The sequence below is a fragment of the Plutella xylostella genome, chromosome 2, assembly GCF_932276165.1.
Source record: "Plutella xylostella chromosome 2, ilPluXylo3.1, whole genome shotgun sequence".
NCBI classification, from domain to species: domain Eukaryota; kingdom Metazoa; phylum Arthropoda; class Insecta; order Lepidoptera; family Plutellidae; genus Plutella; species Plutella xylostella.
Window position 1 is genome coordinate 4,107,695 of NC_063982.1, and position 19,595 is coordinate 4,127,289.

A 19,595-nucleotide genomic window follows, 5' to 3' on the forward strand; every position below is an offset into this window, starting at 1 on the left:
GGAAATATTACGGGATATAAAGGCAAGATGGCGAGTGAAAGATCTCTGTATGCTTTCGATTCGTTGTGAATGTATTGTGTAGGATGGGCTCCAAGCAGAAGAAGAGAATTCCAGGTGACTCCGCACTAGGGAATTAAATAATAAGATTTTGGTTTCGGACTTAAATTCTTTGCTATTGCGTTTAATAAATCCAAGCATTTGTGCAGCCTTCTTGATAATATGGTCGATGTGGGATGAAAATTTTAGTTTGGAGTCAATGATTATGCCAAGATCTCGAATTTCAGATACTTCAGTGACTATATCGGTCCCAAGAAGATAATTGTTGTTAAAAGGATTTCGTTTACGAGTAAATTTTATATGAAAGCATTTTTGAGCATTAATAGACATATCATTGGAATGACACCAATTTAAAATATTATTGAGGTCATTTTGAAGAAGAGTACTATCCTGAGAAGATGTGATTGTTCTATAGATTTTAAGATCGTCAGCAAAAAGAGATTGATTACTATGTTTAATTTGGTGAGTAAGGTCGTTAATGAAAACTAAAAAAAGAATAGGTCCTAAGTGCGAACCCTGGGGAACCCCTGATTCTGCATAAAAAGTTCTAGACTCGTGTCCATTGACAGAAACAAATTGTTCTCTATTTCCTAAGTAAGAAGTAAACCATTGAAGTAGCCAATCATTAATACCTACAGATGCAAGCTTCTTTATCAGTAATGAATGGTTTACTTTATCGAATGCGCTGGCAAAGTCTATGTATATTGCGTCAATTTGGTGACCAGTATCTACTTTATGGGACAGTTCATTTATATAGCTGACTAAGTTAGACTCGACTGAGCGCCCTTTTCTGAAGCCGTGCTGAGATGTACTTAATATGTTTTCTAATTTTCTGGTAACAATGGGACAAATTATGGATTCAAATAGTTTGGAGAAACATGGAAGAATAGAGATTGGTCTATAGTTAGATACCACAGATAAATCACCTTTCTTATGGATAGGAGTAATTCTAGCTCTCTTCCAAGGATTTGGAAACTGTCCGTCTTGTAATGAGCGATTGAAAATAATAAAGAGAGGGTAGGTTAGATATTTTGCACAGCGATTAACAAAGAGAGGGTGTATGCCATCCGTACCAGCGCTCTGGTAAACGTTTAACTTTCGTATATGTTTATTGATTTCTTTCTCGGTGATGAAAATATGTATGTTATTTGTAATGTGTGAAGAACTATTACTCAGGAGAGGGATATTATTGGCAATATTTTTGTTATATATATTGGAGAAATGAGTTGCGAAAAGATTAGTTATATCATGTGCATTACATGCAGTTTCACTATTTAAATGCATCTCAGCCGGTATTGCTGAGGAACCTTTTCGTTTATCTTTGATAAATCTCCAAAAGGCTTTTGGCTGAGTCTTCATTTCAGATTCAAGTCTATTTTTGTAATCTCTATAGCATGTATTCATAAGTTTGTGACATCTATTACGTAGTATATCGTATTCCAGTTTATCTCTAGGGTTTTTGTATTTATAATATCTAATACGAATCTTGTTTTGCTCAGAGAGAACCCGAATCAGTGTTTTAGTAAACCAAGGAGGATACTTTGACATCTTTCTGCTCCGTTTAGGTACAAATTTGTTGATAATTGAATGTAACGTATCGTTAAGTAATATTACCATAGAATTAACATTATCACAACTTAAAAGTAAGCTATCCCAATCTATAGAACTTAATTCTAAATTAATGCTCTCATAGTCAGCCTTGTAGTAATTAAGGTTAGAACTAACATTAGATTTAAGATATTGCACATCAGTTAAAGGAACTTGTATAAGAAGACTTGGGTGCAAATTATCAACTTTACTTAAATTATCTAGGGCTACAGAGTTACTTAAATTACTTATATTACTTAAGATGAGATCAAGAGTTTTATCCTTAACATTTCTAATTTTATTTATTTGGAATAAATTATTTGCATGCATAAAATCTATTAAGGGGTAACCTAAATTATTATTAAAATTATTAGGAACTGTATGTATAAAGTCTTTGTTGGCAGACCAATTAATAAAGCTTAGATTAAAATCACCTATTATAACTACATCGTTTACATTTTGCATAACATCGTTTGCATTATCAAGGAATGCTTTAAGACTATTTAACTTGACTGGTGGAGGAATATATACTGCACAAATAGTAATTTTTTTAAAGATATTATTAATTTTAACATTAACGGTGACCCAGATGTCTTCTGTGTTACTTTCATAACTATAAATTCGGCTAGATTCTATATCTCGTGAGACAGCAATTAGGACACCACCACCATCTTTTTTGTCATTAGAAATACGGTCTCTACGATGCACAATGTATCGATCATCAATAAATTCTCTATTGCTTATGTTAGAATTTAGCCAAGTTTCGGTAAGTACAATTACTTTGTAATTATGACTTAAAATATTTTTATACAAATCATTAGTTTTAGTTTTTATACCTCTTACATTTTGATAATAAATATCAATTATTTAGTGAGTACACTTATAATAGCATTGATAAGGTCAATTTAACTTAAAAATTAATTAATTTTGTTTAGACATGAGGAATTACGGATAACTAAAATGGGCGAATATTCGTCCTTTCGCACTTGTATGCGTCCATTCCGTACCCATATAAATTTGTAGGACAACTCTTTAGCTTTCTTCCGTGCTTCCGCGTGAAGTGCCTTGTATGTCGGCGTCAAGTGTTCAGCGACATAGACCGGGGAGCTTGCTCCATCATAGCCAAGGTGGTTTGTGCTAAGTTTGTTTCCTGGATTTTTCCTGTTGTAGCTAGAGACTGCAGCGATGAGAGCGTCACGGTGGCGGGTACTGCGGAGCTTAGCTACGACCGTCCTGGGCCTTGGGTTTTCCTTGTTGAGCTTAGCGACACGCGTCACATGGAGTACATCATCATCCTTCAGCTGGCAGTCGACGGACTTCGCAATTTTATTTACTATACTCGATAGATTTTCGGAGTTCTTTTCGGGGATACCATTAATCTCAATGTTGCTTTCCCGCATTTGCTGCTCTACCAGACATAATCTCGAGGATAGGTCATTGACCGTGTTTTTTAAATTCAAGTTTTCTTCTTGTAATACCTTGATGTGAGTCGACTTTTCTTCGAGATTCGCTTTTAAATCCTCAAAGTGCTGATTAAAGAAAGTCATGGAGTCATGGAAGCTGCCAATTTGTTGGTTTATATTTTGTAGCTCAGCCATGACCAATTCTTTAATACTTGATTTTATGGCTGCAGTAATCTCTTGCTTTAAAATAGCGCGGAGATTAGACTCTGTTACAAAGCTGGTTTCGTTTTGAGTGTTACTATCGTTTTGCTTCTTGCGGGTGGTTACATGATAGTCAGCTGGTGTTTTAGTCAAGTTATTTGTTTTGCTTGAGGAGGCGGTAGAAGTTTGCGGTGTTGAGGTGGTTGTGCAGACCGGAAACTTCTTAGACACACATACATCGCACTTCCAGTTGGTCTTGTTTTCCTTCGTCATGAGCGCATAACGTTTAGACGACACAACCGCGCAATCCAAATCGTACGTGTGTGCACATTGGGAACACTTCATAAATTGGGTATTTATTATTTTATTGTTACAGTTAACACAAACACTGTTCACTGGTGCCATTTTTAAAATTACACAATATTTTATTTTTCGTTTAACGGCAGCGAGCGCTCGAATCTAGCGCTGCAGCGCTCAGGCAACGATAGCGCAAGAGTGGCCGTTGGCTCAAGGTCAGCGCTCGAACCGCGAGCAACAAAAATGTTGAGTTTATAAAATGTTTATGCTTATTACTCACTTAATAATACACTTGCACTCGAAGCACAAACACTAACAATAAGTACGTAATTAGACGAATAGAATGATATATAGTATGAATATAAACGGTTACTGTTTACTATTGTTTTGAATTAAAATAGACGGAGAGAAAATTAATACATGTTGTCGGTAAGATAGCGCGCGCGCGAAAAAAGTTTTATAAGTTTTGAAAATAAGGTCAACCGGGGCCAAGTCGCCTACGGGGCTAATGCCTCGAATCCATTTATCTTCCGAACCTTATACTTTAGAACTACTGGAGTCATCTGCTATCTATCTTTGGAACTCAAACTTTTACCACTGACCAATAGATGTCGTATCCGAAGCAATTTTCTTAAATAATTTGCCATTTTAATTTTTTCACGTCTTTTGGCCACCTCCGGTTTCCTGACACGTTTTTTTTAATCGTTCCAAATGTGTGTTTGTTTAAAAGAATCTATGTTTCCTAACTGTAAATACTGTTATTGTTTTGTTGCTTTACATATTGTTTTGATTATTTTATTGAAATAACGTATTATTCGGACACAATATGCAATTAAAAATGTACAGGTTTAGCTTTTTTTTTTGGGGTAAATGCCTCTGGGCTGATGGGGTTATTGCCTCTATTGCGGCTAGCCCCATTTCCAGAGGTTCTAAACATTTTATGTTATGATAAATGTATTTAATACACTCACAAGCAATGAAAAAGTTCCAGAGACATTAGCACCAAATTACTCCTAAACGAAAAATAGTAGGTTAATGACGCCTTCTGCAATATTGAAGAATATTTAACAGCGTATCAGAATTAACATTCTTAGATTGGTAATCCAACTAAAACGTAAATAATTTGAATATGAATTAAACTAAATGTTTTAAAAAATTTGCGTCATTTGGTGTCGACATTATAAGGTTTTTAACACGGTATATAGAAAATAATCATATAATAAATAATAAATAAAAAAATATTCATATTAACTGAATGATCCCACTTGTTTTTTTAACTTTAAATAGTTTTGTAATGATTTAAATTCCGTCAGACTCTAAAAATGGTATACTTACTAATTTAAAGTTGTGGTTTGATTGCAAATTATAAAAAATATGCCCTTGTATGCTTTTATACTTTATTTGTATTTGTCATGTAAGTATTTATACTTTTTTAAGTCCAATAAAGTATTCATAAATAAAATGTTGAGCACCCCTGGAATCTTAGATGGGGTAAATGCCACTACAAGAAATTAGGGTGTGTAGGCGCCATAGCCCCGAAAATTTTTGATCAACTAATTCTCCTTAACTAAGCGCAGTATTTAGTTTACAAGCTAATAATTACCTACGTTAATAGTAAATCTATACATTATATCTACTGAAACTTGTAAAAAGCTCTTCCAAGCACACAAAACTAGTGAAAGAGGCATTAGCCCCACTAGGGGTTATTGCGCCAAAAAATCCCATTTTTTGTAGAAACGTCGTTTACACGTAGAAGATATTTAAAATTCTACAAAATTGCATCAATATATGAAACTAGATAAAATTTCCTAATATGTATCACAAGTTATAGCTTAATAGGGCGTATAGTCTGTTTGTTATGTTCAAATGAATATGAAAGTCAAAGTATTGTGGCGCAATGGCCCCGGTTGACCTTACATATACAGGGTGTTGCAAAAAAGGTATTCTAAGCCGAAAAAATATATTCAATCTCAATAGTAAAAAATCACGTGACCAACAAAGTTTCTATGGAAAAGGAATTTTAATTGTCGTGAATTTCCAAAACTCGTAAAACAAAAGTTGTTCAGAATAGCCCCCTGAGTCACCCCCTTTCGGCTTAGTATACCCTTTTTGCAACACCCTGTATACTATCATGTTCCATATTTTTTATTTTTACCTTAGTACCTAGATACCTAATTTTGTAATAAATTAGTTGTCGTGGTCAGACTGAGAAACTAAAACAGCCTTTTAACTTATAATGTCTCTTTGCCTCTTTTCGGATACGAACTCCAAAAACTACTAACTTAACGCAATTTATAATCAGTGTAGACAAAAAGTTGGATACCGTAAAAACAAAAAACTAGTGAAATAAGCCCAAATCTTGATCTGCTTGGTAAGCAAAACAAACGACGAACCTTCTCGAAGACTTTCCAACTTTTCTCATTTGTTCTATTCTATTTTCGAATCTCAAAATTATGAACATCCGGCGGAAAGGGAAATGTATCTGAAGTTTTTATGTTGGTAGCCATGTCTTATCAATGCTAATTCTTTTACAATCGTCTTCAAAAGATATTGGTAGGTAGATCTTGTCAGTAGACATGATGAAACTTATAGTTTTTGTATTTTCATAATTAAATATGTGAGCCCCTTCGACACGACTCACAACTATTACGAATGCCGGATGGTACTATCTTAAAAGAAAACACCAGTATTACTATCACTATTCACTTCGAGGATCTCTGGAGAAGTTCACTATTCGAGCTTTCTATTAGAACTGAACTGTTCGACTGTTACTATTAAACTGAACTTAATGTGCGCCGGACGCCTCGCTTTATATAGGCCGGCGGGCGATCTTCCCGAAAGTTCCAGAGATACTCGAGATCACACTATTTATTATTATTATTATTACTAAGTAGGTATAAACAATCCATACTTATCTACTAACTATAAGTACCTAACTTAGCATCTAGAAAGTTCGCGGACGTTGTGGAACATTCCCTAACTATTGTTCTAGAAGCTTCCAGACTATTGTAGATCTATTGAATCCATACTAATCCTTCTAGAACTTTATCGAATCTACTGGAAAGTGATAGAATGTTCCAGAACCTTCGCGAGTTATCTACTCTATCGATATCGATTGTCGCGAACATTACTCCCGCCGCAGCTCTTGTAGCTGAACTATCCGCGGTCGCGACATCTTCGTCGATGGGCAGCTCCTCGGTCATCTCCATGGTAGGCGCCCGCAGGATTCGTGACGTCTCCTTGCTGCTGAGAATCTCGCACATACTTCTCCATCCATCGTGCCCAATACTTGTCCGTTAATCTCTTGTCTATGAGATCCAGTCTTCTAACTGCCAAGTCGTACTTGCTGTTGGACACTACTTTCCGCAGCAGTTCGTTCTCTCCTGCCGGTATACCCTTGAGTTTGTCCGCCAGAAACGGCAGCGCATGCCGATCTATTTCACTATCTGTCGGACTATCGAATTCTGGAGGGAGATGAACCGTTTTTATGGCCCTCACACTCATCCTACGATTCTCTAGACTACGATCTGTGGTCGTGTCTATAGATGGTGTGGGTGCTCCGATGACTTTAACTAGGGGTGGCAGTGTTGGCCCCTCACTTTCAGCACTGACTGGCTCACTTGTCGATGTGAAACTGTTTACTGGAGCCACTCTATTTCCCTGCAGCGGTTTGTTCCGCTGTGGCTCCCGCCGGTTTTCACCGGCGACGACTACTTCCGCAAGTTCAGGCGTAACTCTGCTTGCGACGACGTTTTCCACAGGTTCAGGCGGGAGAAGGCAGGGCAAGATTTCTACCACAGGTTGGCTGACGACGACTTCTTTTCTTACTGGTGCAGGCGTAACTCCGCTGGCGACGACATTTCCCGCAGGTTCAGGCGGGACTTGGCACGTGGTGACGCCTTGCGATCCGCGTGCGAGTGTACTTCTCCGAACCCGTGCTTGTTTTATCTCTTCTTCTAGTGCGGCGACCTTGGCTTCAGCCAATTTAGCTTTTAATTCATCTTCCTCAGCTTTAGCTTTAGCTGCAGCTATTGCCACCAGAGCGTCAGCTTTAGCCATCTCTTTTTGTCGCTCAAGAAATTCCAAACGGGCTTGTAATTCTCTGCGCCATGTTCGAGAATCAATGTGGCGCGATAAACTTGGTGGAAGTGAAGTTCCGTTCTTCGACGATCTAGACTCGTAGACACTTCCTTCTATTTGCTCCTCTTCCGAGTCCTCCTCTAGCGCGGCGACCTTGGCTGCAGCCAATTCAACATCAAGCATAGCTGCCTCCGTTTTAGCTATGGCCGCCTCTTTTCGTCGCTCGAGAAGTTCCAAGCGAGCCTGGGCCAATTCTCTTCGCCGTGCACGAGAAGCAGTGGAGCGCGACGAACATGGAAGACATGATCTTCCCTGATTTGTCGATGTTGACTCGACACTATCTAATACTATTGCAGCGCTGACTGCGGCGGCGGGGGCAACGGCAGTTGTGACACCGGCAACGACTATAGGGCAGGGTGGCAACAATGGAGGGGACAGCGTCTCCGTCGTCGGCTCTGACGGCGGTTGTGGACCTGGTGTACCTCCTGTGGTTGCACCCAATGCCGATGCGTACTCCGTTGCATCTGCAGACCTCGTCGTGGAGACGGCAGATTCCTCGTCCGTAGTCCTCTTCACTGCGTACAACTTCTGAGACCTCGTTACAGGCATCTTCTTTTCTTCCAATCCGGATGCACGAATGACCATAAATGTAAGGTCATTTCACGAACGAATACGAATGCCGGCTCGACTATAACTCTCCGGCTCAAAGGACCATAAATGTGAGCCCCTTCGACACGACTCACAACTATTACGAATGCCGGATGGTACTATCTTAAAAGAAAACACCAGTATTACTATCACTATTCACTTCGAGGATCTCTGGAGAAGTTCACTATTCGAGCTTTCTATTAGAACTGAACTGTTCGACTGTTACTATTAAACTGAACTTAATGTGCGCCGGACGCCTCGCTTTATATAGGCCGGCGGGCGATCTTCCCGAAAGTTCCAGAGATACTCGAGATCACACTATTTATTATTATTATTATTACTAAGTAGGTATAAACAATCCATACTTATCTACTAACTATAAGTACCTAACTTAGCATCTAGAAAGTTCGCGGACGTTGTGGAACATTCCCTAACTATTGTTCTAGAAGCTTCCAGACTATTGTAGATCTATTGAATCCATACTAATCCTTCTAGAACTTTATCGAAACTACTGGAAAGTGATAGAATGTTCCAGAACCTTCGCGAGTTATCTACTCTATCTATCGATTGTCGCGAACAAAATAAGGTATTAAATAAGGTAGATATTCTGAAGTTTTTTGGCATTTCTTATGTGATGCGCAATTAACTGTCTGCAAAGTAATTAAGTGATCTACAAACATCTACGATGATGAACTTTTCCAATGCCCAAATTTTTTTTAAAATGCACAGTACTACTAGATTACCTGATTCGGGTTCGAATCCCGGCGCTGACATGTACCAATGAGTTTATTGGAATTCAAGTATCTATAATGTGTACTTTCGCTCTTGCGGTTACAAAAACATCACGAGGAAATCTGCTTAAATCTCGATTTAGCACATCTAGATATATGAGTCTACCAACCTGCAGTGGGCCAGGGTGGTGGGAAATGGTCCAAGCGTAAGAAGGCAATTTAGACCTTAATAATATGCATAAAGGTTCCATTCGATAGAGCCAGATACAGGTATAAAATATCATTTTAGTTAAGTATAGTATGTATAAGGTTTATGTATTGTATATGTATGTAACTTATAGGGATATATTTATTATACATGTATTATATACAAGTAAGTATATTCTAGTGTTTATAGGTATTTTAACAAAATTATCTTTCCTCTCAGTCTTTCGCACTACCTATAACTTTCTCCACAACACCCAAGGTTAGCTGGAAGAGAATGCTATTAGCATTAAGTTCGCCAATGTACATAAATTTATTATTGTGCAATAAAGTATTTAATAAGGTACTTACGAGTACAACGCCACCGTAGCTAAGGCGGCAGTGCAGCTGCTTCAGAATTTTGGGGTTCGAATCCCGCCCAGGGCAAACATCGGGTGCGCATTGCGACGTATAAAAACGAAATGTATAATTTCACATTAATAACGTTCACAACATATAATGAACGTTACGTATAACAACAAAATCTATATTTTCATAAGGTATAAGATTCAATTGGTATAACGTACATTTTATATAATATCAAAATATATAATACTTACGAGGACTAATATCAATTCGTATAACATACATTACGTATATCGTTTAAAATATATACTATCATTTAGTATACAGTTCATAAAACATACTAACATACAATAACATAATCTGTGTTTAATTACCAAACACCGTCAAACCCCTTAGCACCAAAACCTAAAGATAGGTGCGACGACGAGCAAAGCGAGGAGGAGCGTGTTAGGTGCACATGTTCGTCGAAACCAAAGCGGAGCGCAGCGAAGCGGAGCGGAGCGTCTCCCCACATAGCGTCAATAATAATAATAATGTCAAAACCCCTTAGCACCAAAACCTAAAGATAGGTGCAACGACGAGCAAAACGAGGAGGAGCGTGTTAGGTGCACATGTTCGTCGAAACCAAAGCGGAGCGCAGCGAAGCGGAGCGGAGCGTCTCCCCACATAGCGTCAATAATAATAATAATAATGTCAAAACCCCTAGTACCAAAACCTAAAGATAGGTGCGACGACGAGCAAAGCGAGGAGGAGCGTGTTAGGTGCACATGTTCGTCGAAACCAAAGCGGAGCGCAGCGAAGCGGAGCGGAGCGTCTCCCCACATAGCGTCAATAATAATAATAATGCCAAAACACCTAGTACCAAAACCTAAAGATAGGTGCGACGACGAGCAAAGCGAGGAGGAGCGTGTTAGGTGCACATGTTCGTCGAAACCAAAGCGGAGCGCAGCGAAGCGGAGCGGAGCGTTCCCCACACATAACGTCAATAATAATGAAAATACGATACGACAATCTTTTATACTTTTTGTGCATTATACATTATGATAATTATATCCGTTGTAGAATATATGTTATAGGTAAGCGTTATATATTATAAACGTTATGCATTTTAATCGTTATATCAATTGAAATTATACTTTTTGAACGTTATTCTTTACGAAATTATGTATTTAGTAATTATGCCTTTCGTTTGTTATGCACAGTGATCGTTATACTTAATAAATTTATATCATATGGGCGTATACCTTGTGAATGTTATACCATTCGTTTTTATACCTCGTATTACTTACCCGCAAACATCTGTGTGATGAACATTTATGTTTGCCTTGTGTCGGGTTTTCGTTTCTATTTAACATGTATCTGTCTATGTATTTGTGTAGATATACCAGATGTCCAACACCCATATCACCGCGGATGGCCGTGTGTGAGATTTCCCCGCTTATTTGATGATGATGATGATTCTGTCCGACCGGGTTCGGTCACGCCGACTCGCTCGCGTGTTGCGGCTGGGGAGGGCGTCGCTTGTGTGACCTCATTATATGACTTACTAGCTGTTACCGCGAGCTTCGCTTCGCCTTAAAAAGTTTTCCCGTGGGAATTTCGGGATAAAAGTAGCCTATGTTCTTTCCCAGGGTCTAGACTAGACCGTATGTATACCAAATTTCATTCAAATCCGTTCAGTAGTTTTGGCGTGAAAGAGTAACAGACAGACAGACAGACAGACAGACACAGTTACTTTCGCATTTATAATATTAGTTAGGATTTATTTATTGTATATCCTGTATTGTTTCAGTCGGAGATGCCCAACACCAAGGCTGCGGCGGCCAGCTTCCAGTGGGACAAGCTGTCTCCGGCAGAGTTTCAGCAGCTTCAGGAGCTCGCCTCGTGTGAGTACCTGTCATCAGCATTGCCAGTTTCAATAACTATCTACCGATGACTGGTAGTTACAGTGCCACAAACTTATCTGTTCCGGTGACAGCTCGCGTAAATGTGTAATATTTCTTCATTCTATAAGATTTTAAGTTTGCTAGTAGTGGTAATTCGCTCTTGGGGTTTCAATAAACCCATCTAATCTATATCAATATATAATTTATAAGTAAATAATGAGATATGGACCAATTTAGTTAAGTGTCACCGGAACAGATAAGTTTGTCGCACTATACCGATGACTGGTTACTTTCATACTATTTTGACACATAAGTTACAACCTGTCAAACTCATATGAAAGTAACTACAACTATTGAAACTGGTAGTAAGTTGATCATCATTATCGCAATTATCATCTACAGTCCATGTTTAGAGTCATGAAAAACAATGTGGCCTAGATTTTTATCATTTTCAGTTTACTTACAGTTAAAATAAATGTAACCTTTCGTACACCCCACCAATATAATAAATAAAATAATTTAGGTCCGCTAAGAAAGGATATGAAGATAATAAAATTATATGCTGTAATTCTTCTTTAAGTACCACCTTCTTATATCGAGAATTGACAATCATTTGACTTAATTTCTCTCTCGAGACTGCTACTCGGTACAAGGATGTGGTGTTAGACAGATAGATAAATTGTTCATTTACTGAACCCAATCCATACACAGGTTACATGGAAACATTTTGTACACTGCGACAACTCAACGCACCAATGGGGCCCCGCCTTTACATTCAACAAGTGTGGCAAACTATACGACTCTCCACCTAAAGCCGGTTAATACACACTTAGTAGTTACTGAGTCTTTCCTTTTTTTCAAGCTGTTTACTCGATCAAAATAAGGTGTTATAAGTTTTGTGTCGTGGAGATGGCTTGGTCGTCTTTTTACACCATTATTTTACCTTTTCAAAAAGCTAATAGCTATATCCAAGGATGTTTACATACTAAATTACTTCGGCTATTGAGTAGTCGATAATTTTTTTACAGTTTGTCGAAGACTTAGGTGGAATTTCACCAAACACTGAACATATTTAGTGGCTTGACAAACGTCTGTCAGTTAGTACAAAATGTATTTAAAAAATTTCATTAGCGTTTGGTAAAAGTGACCCTGGCTAGTTTACACAGTGCGAGCTAGCGTACGAGTAGCTGCACTGCAGTAACTCGCACTGTTTGGACGTAACTTACGAGTAACTCGTACGTGCGAGTTGGTCAGTAGCTCGCATCCGAGTTACTTCAACATTTTTTGTTTTCACTCGCCTGCTCGCCCGGCAGCAATTCGCCATGACAGCGGCTCGGCCGTCGCTCGCATCGTTTGGACGCGTTCGGCAGTAGCTCGCCAGTGCCAGCTGGACAGTTGTGAGTGGAACCCGTGTTTTTTGTGTTACTTCGCCGCGACTCGACTCGCACTGGGACTGGGTGTCGTGTAGACAGCAAAGGCGAGTCGAGCTACTGGCGTACGAGTACACAAACCGAGTAGCTGTCTACTGGCCAGGCAGCAGCTCGCACTGTGTCAACGAGCCACTCTCGGATTAATAGAACGAATCACTGGAGTTTTAGCGAAGTAAAACGAAGTAAAATTAGTGCCAATTCAATACAATTTGAATCCAAAAATCGTCAAAATAGGGACGTTGCAACTTTACAGCGTCATCGTGATAATAGAAGCTCAACTCAGTGTCTTACATGTATACATGGTGTTTCAGATTCTACAAGAAAGCTACAGGATGTTCTCAACGAGTACTGCGAGGTCAAGAAACAGAGTTCGGATGGGGTGAGTTTATTCTTAATTTGTCAGGTTTTTAACCGACTTCAAAAAAAGGAGGAGGTATGTTCACCGATAACTCCGCCGTTTATGAACCGATTTTGAAAATTCTTTTTTTGTTGTATTGGGTTGAGCTTCCAGGTGGTCCCATTTTTTTTTCAGAATTTTATCTCACCCCTAAGGGTGGGTAAAGGGGTAAAAACAGGGTATGAATTTCCATTTTGGACACATATTAACCGATTCTAATGAAATTAAGAACGTAAATATAGTTCTTATAACAATAAAATATGATGGTGACCTTGAGCTGATCTGATGATGGAAACGGAAGGCAGTCAAGGGAACTCCTCAACGGTATATAGCAACTACCTCGTGTTTAGGCTTGAATGATTCGTATTGATTAGTAGGACTTTTTGGTATCATTTGCATCTTACTTTTGATTAAAAATTATTGCAAATAAACTAAAAACTATAAAATAAAATAATAATTTAAAAAAATAAAAAACCGACTTCAAAAAACCACTAAAATGTAAGTAATAATTTAAGGTTTACACAAATTATATGTGACAGTACAAATATACCTAAGCAGGAACTGTTCTTTTTTGAAGTTGGTGCCATATTTCTTCAGATTACTTTGTCACTGCACCAACTTCAAAAAAGAACAGTTCCTGCTTAGGTATATTTGTACTGTCACATATAATTTGTGTAAACCTTAAATTATTACTTACATTTTTGTGGTTTTTTGAAGTCGGTTTTTTATTTTTTATTCCTGGGCTCTAATTCAAAGTAAAATCTATTTTCTTTTCAACGCTTCCACTTTTGTCATGTCATGCCAACCAAATAACTGAAGTATGAAATTTCCTGGCGTTTACAAACATCCAATTGACATTATTAAATTTAAGCAGACTTCGGGACCTCGGGGACCTGTGGGATAAAAGACATTCTGGCACTCTTAGTAATAATGTTTAACACAGTGACAGCATGTCTTTTATCTTACAGCTAGCCAATCTCATGAAATTGTGAAAGAGGCCCTAAGTATTGCATGCTACCGTAACAGTAAGCAACTTACGACCATCCAAACGCCTGCAATTTTATTAGCACAAAGATTTTTATAGCTAACAAAATATTATAATCTGGATCATAAAAGTGTCATATAAGCGATAGTGTCTGCCAATAAAGATAAAATGCACTCATTGTTGGATTGGAGGGCTCTCCACGTTTATAGACACTTCAGAGTTAATTAGGTAAAACAATCACAGGGCATTGCTTAGCTAGGCTTTTTCAAAGATGCATTTTTGTTTTCACCCTTCTCAAGTTTGGTTGTAAACCACTCATGATCCGTCGCCGTTATTTAGCTAGCAAGTATATCATAAAGGCCAGGTCCTTCCAAAACAACGCTATTTTAAACAAAATTACTGAGTTAGCTACTTTATGCGAATCTAACAGGTACTGGAGAAATAAAAAACCTATTCTATTGGTGGATGTTTATAATCATATTAAGGATACCCCGGTTCAAGCTTGTGATATACTCGAGATGTTCACACTGGAGACTTGGGTTAGCAACATCGATTTGTCTAATATTGTGGTTCATTCAATCGAAAGTGTAGATAAATCAAAGAGAAGATACAAATCCTCTGAGCTATATGAAAAGTGTAGTGTATACCTAACCGAAAACTACCCTAATTTTTATAGGATCTTTACAGATGGCTCGAAGAGTGGTGATGGTATCGGGGCAGCATTCTTTGATAGTCAGGCTAATGTTCACGGCAAATTCAAAATTACGTCTAACCTTTCAATAATGTTTGTTGAACTACTGGCGATAGCGGAAGCCATGTCTTACTGCTTTAGTTTGGATAAAAACAAATTTGTTATCTTGACTGACTCAAAGAGTGCGCTTCAGCATGTGGCTCGATGTACCTCTAGTAGTAGAGGTTCACCGATAGGCTACACAATTTTAGATATGCTTTTAAAATTTGCAAAATCTAATAAAACCATTGTTCTTCAATGGATCCCATCACATATAGGCATACTTGGAAATGAAGAAGCCGATCGCTTAGCGAATGTAGCCATTACAGATGGAATCCCCACACAAACCTTACCTTTTTACACGGACCTGCTACCCAAAATTAAATTAAAATGTTATGATATGTGGAAGGAATATTTTGATGAACGGTCGCAAACTTTGGGCATTTGGTACCGAACTATTCAATCACACCCTACTCACTCACCATGGTTTGATACATCAGAGTTAACAAGAAGAGATATTGTTACAGCTTTGCGATTAAGATCTGGGCATATACCGTTAAACAAGTTCGCATTCCTGATGAAAAAAGTTGACTCTCCTAATTGCACAGAGTGCGGTGTGATTGAAGACGTTTACCATATTATTGTAGAATGTGTACGTAATTGTAGTGTAAGAGAACAATTGTATATTGATAATAGTTTACAAGTAACTGGTGGCTGTAATAGCATTTTAGCACGACCAAACTCTGATAAGGCTAAAATACTGTATAAAATTGTCAACTTTGGTTTAAGTGCTAGATTTAATTCAAATAGATAAGCTTAATTAAGTGTGTGTAATAATGAGGGTGACATGGTCACTTGTGTACCAAGCCCTTTTAAATTAATAAAGATTTAAAAAAAAAAAAAAAAAGTTTGGTTGTAATGTTCTAACTATTATGAGGCAATGTGTCTAAACTAAGTTGAATAATGCGCAATTGTTTATAATTAGATTGTTAAGATTTTACAATTGCAATACAATTAAAAATATATTCCAATATGGCATTTTTTGAGTATTTTTTTTGTTCTTTAAACATAAAATTTAGAATAAAAACTTGAAAGAAACCCCAAATATCTCAGAAATGGTCGAGTTTCGGATACGACATTAAATGGAACGATTGGAAAAACCTTCCTCTTTCACGCATTTAAATGAAAACATCTATTTACCAATCACCCTGTATATATTGTAATGTAGGCATTCCCATAATGTTAAATGAAAACGACTGAAACGCCACACAGTTGCCCACTCCGCACAACTTTAACTTTAACTTTGAAAGTTAAATTACTTTGCCCGGTGTGTGGACCAAGTCTGAATCGCTGAAAGTTGGTATCAATTTGATGTCATATATGAAGTTGCGTGTTATATTTAGTTGTGGAAACTCCTTGCCTTGTTGCAACTTTCATAATATCAATGCAATATTGAAAGCTACGACCGAATGGCGTAGTGGTTAGTGACCCTGACTACTGAGCCGATGGTCCCGGGTTCGATTCCCGGCTGGGGCAGATATTTGTTTAAACACAGATATTTGTTCTCGGGTCTTGGATGTGCCCGTAAAATGGCAATAGGCCCGCCCCCTATTACATTGGGACTAACATAACACTCTGGCGAAAAGTGGGTGCAGCAATGCACCTCTGCCTACCCCGCAAGGGAGTACATTAGTACAAGGCGTGAGTGCGTGTTTTTTGTGTTTTTTATTGAAAACTTCTATCGGACAGTCGGCAAAATAAATGTGGGTTAAAAAAGGGTTCAGTAATCCGAAAGGCTAAGGAAATAATTTTGAACAAACTTTTGCTCTGATAATTTTAATCCTAATCCTAACTAATATTATAAATGCGAAAGTAACTGTGTCTATCTGTCTGTCTGTTACTCTTTCACGCCAAAACTACTGAACGGATTTGAACGAAATTGGTATACAACCTGAGAAAGAACATAGGCTACTTTTTATCGCGGGATTCCCACGGGAAAACTTTTTAAGGCGAAGCGAAGCTTGCGGGAACAGCTAGTTAATAATAAAAAACTTTTGATCACGTGACTTTTAGTGCCATTTTTTCACGTATTTCTTGGTCACCCCTTGGCTTATAAAGTGGTAAAGGCTGATTATGATGGCTTATAAAATGATAGGTATTTAATGTATGAACTTTTGCAACACCTTGTAAATATGATTCTTTATTTGTGATCAGTAGGTATAGCTATAACCACAAAATCGTATTCCTTATCGAAAGAAATCGTCTGAACTCGCAAACTCCAAGAGCAATAACTTTTTAAGTACCCACCAATCTGAATGATGAGTCGAAATACTACCCAGTTCGTGACGTCACAGTTTTCCAACTACCGCATGCAATTTCCAGCCTTACACTAACGATGTAAAGACTAAATTCGTTCAGGAGGCTTGCACCATCGATTATGGAGTGACGTCAGCAAAGGCCGTTTGTGACGTCATGATATTTTCTTTCTCTTTCGTCGGGCGCCCGTTCCGGCCAGTGCTAAAATAGTATGGGATCAAGGATGTTTTAATACGTAATAGATAGAGTGTCAGTGCAAAGGAAATGACATTTCTTTATGTTTAAGGTTGCCTGTAAGAGATCGCTCTTAGCGATAAGGCCGCCTATTGTTCATTGTTCCTAATTTATAAGTTCTCTTTGTATGTTTTAATTTGTAGTGTTCAATGAAGATATATTCTATTCTCGACAGATAAGACCACACTTCTACCACTGAGATCTTATTTTGAATTAGTTCGGTTGGAAGTTTTGTGACTTTATCCATAGGTATAGTGCCACAAACTTATCTGTTCCGGTGAGAGCGAACTAAATTGGTCCATACCTCATTACTTACTAAATGAATTTCATATTGACATAGATTATATGGACCAATTTAGTTCGCTCTCACCGGAACAGTGTCGCGAGCATAGGATTCGATACTATTTTCGAATCTACACGAAGGGTCACTTTTACCAAACGCTAAACGTATTTAAATCAAATTTAAAATACATTTTGTACTAACTGACAGACGTATGACAGGCTACTAAATACGTTTAGCGTTTGGTGAAATTCCACCTAACATATATGGAAAAAACAAATGTCACTTTTGGAACTAACTTTGCCTTACATTTTGACAGTGACAGTTGACGATACGCAACGTTAACGGAGGATCGAAACTTGTGCTCACGACTCAGATAAGTTTGTGGCACTATACAATGGTTGTCATTACTTTGAACTTAAAACGGTTTGACAGTAAACAAAATGCGGATAGTTTTGACGTGAATACGATGAACGTCTATTGTTTTGGATAGGGGGGCTATCTTAGAAAGTTGAGCCCCCAAAAAAATGTGCATCACCGTTTTCGTTATACCTTTCGAAATATCGTAAGCACCTTTTTTAGATTAATGTATACCACTGGAGAGCTGAGATTCCAAAGAACAGATTTAAATAAGTAAGAACAGTATGGCATTGTGGGGGGGCTTTTCTTCATTTTTAGGGTTCCGTAGCCAAAATGGCAAAAATGGAACCCTTATAGTTTCGTCATGTCCGTCTGTCCGTCTGTCCGTCTGTCCGTCTGTCACAGCCGATTTACTCGGAAACTATAAGTACTACAGTGATGAAATTTGATGGGAATATGTGTTGTATGAACCGCTACAAAAATATGACACTAAATAGTAAAAAAAAGAATTGGGGGTGGGGCCCCCCATACATGTAACTGAGGGATGAAATTTTTTTTTTCGATGTACATACCCGTGTGGGGTATCAATGGAAAGGTCTTTTAAAATGATATAAAGTTTTCTAAAAAACATTTTTCTTAAAGTGAACGGTTTTTGAGATATCAGCTCTCAAAGTCGTAAAAAGTATGTCCCCCCCCCTCTATTTTTATAACTACGGGGTATAAAATTCTAAAAAAAATAGAGGTGATGCATGCTAATTAACTCTTTCAACGATTTTTGGTTTGATCAAAGTATCTCTTATAGTTTTTGAGATAGGTTGATTTAACTATTTGCTGCTACGGAACCCTTTGTGCGCGAGCCCGACTCGCACTTGGCCGGTTTTTAGATCATTTTATTGCTTTGTTTTTGTATGTGACACGCCATTTTGTCCGTATATCGTTTATCTAAGTATGGGGAGTTATTTTTGGCCGTGTATGGGTCGCTTTACCTCGTTAAAAGGGATGAAGGTTTTACAAGTTACATGGTGGGAATTTGAAATAGGTCAGTGAAAACATGTTTAGTGGAACATAATGAGAAAGCCGCATAGTTGGTAAACGGCAAAGGTTAACCTACCTTTAGTGGTTGTGCAGGTTGGTACCTCTAATCAAAGGCTTGTATTTTATTATATTAATATTTAAATATTCCTTCGAATAAAAGAACTCAATTTAGCCTACATAGACAGTTTCGATAAACTGGATAAAATATATTTACCAAAAAGTTAGTAAGTACTTAAAGTTTCTTAAACACTTGCAGATCTAGCTAATAGTGGTTATGTTATTTATTGTATTAAATTGTTCGTGTTCGTGTTTAATTTAACTTTTACAAAATTAAGATATTATGTCTTAAGTTTGGCTCTAAATAGCAATGTCAGAGGGTAAATATAATA

At 37.8% G+C, this 19,595-nt stretch overlaps 1 protein-coding gene across 1 annotated transcript in view; it reads left to right on the forward strand.

Moving 5' to 3' along the window:
• LOC105381300 (diacylglycerol kinase 1) overlaps positions 1 to 19,595 on the forward strand; it is a 122,988-nt gene that overhangs the window by 58,407 nt on the left and 44,986 nt on the right. The window contains exons 2-3 of the mRNA XM_048633137.1: positions 11,346 to 11,439; positions 13,181 to 13,248. Coding sequence (XP_048489094.1) covers positions 11,352 to 11,439; positions 13,181 to 13,248 — 156 coding nt within the window. The 5' untranslated portion in view covers positions 11,346 to 11,351. The remainder of the gene's footprint in view (positions 1 to 11,345; positions 11,440 to 13,180; positions 13,249 to 19,595) is intronic.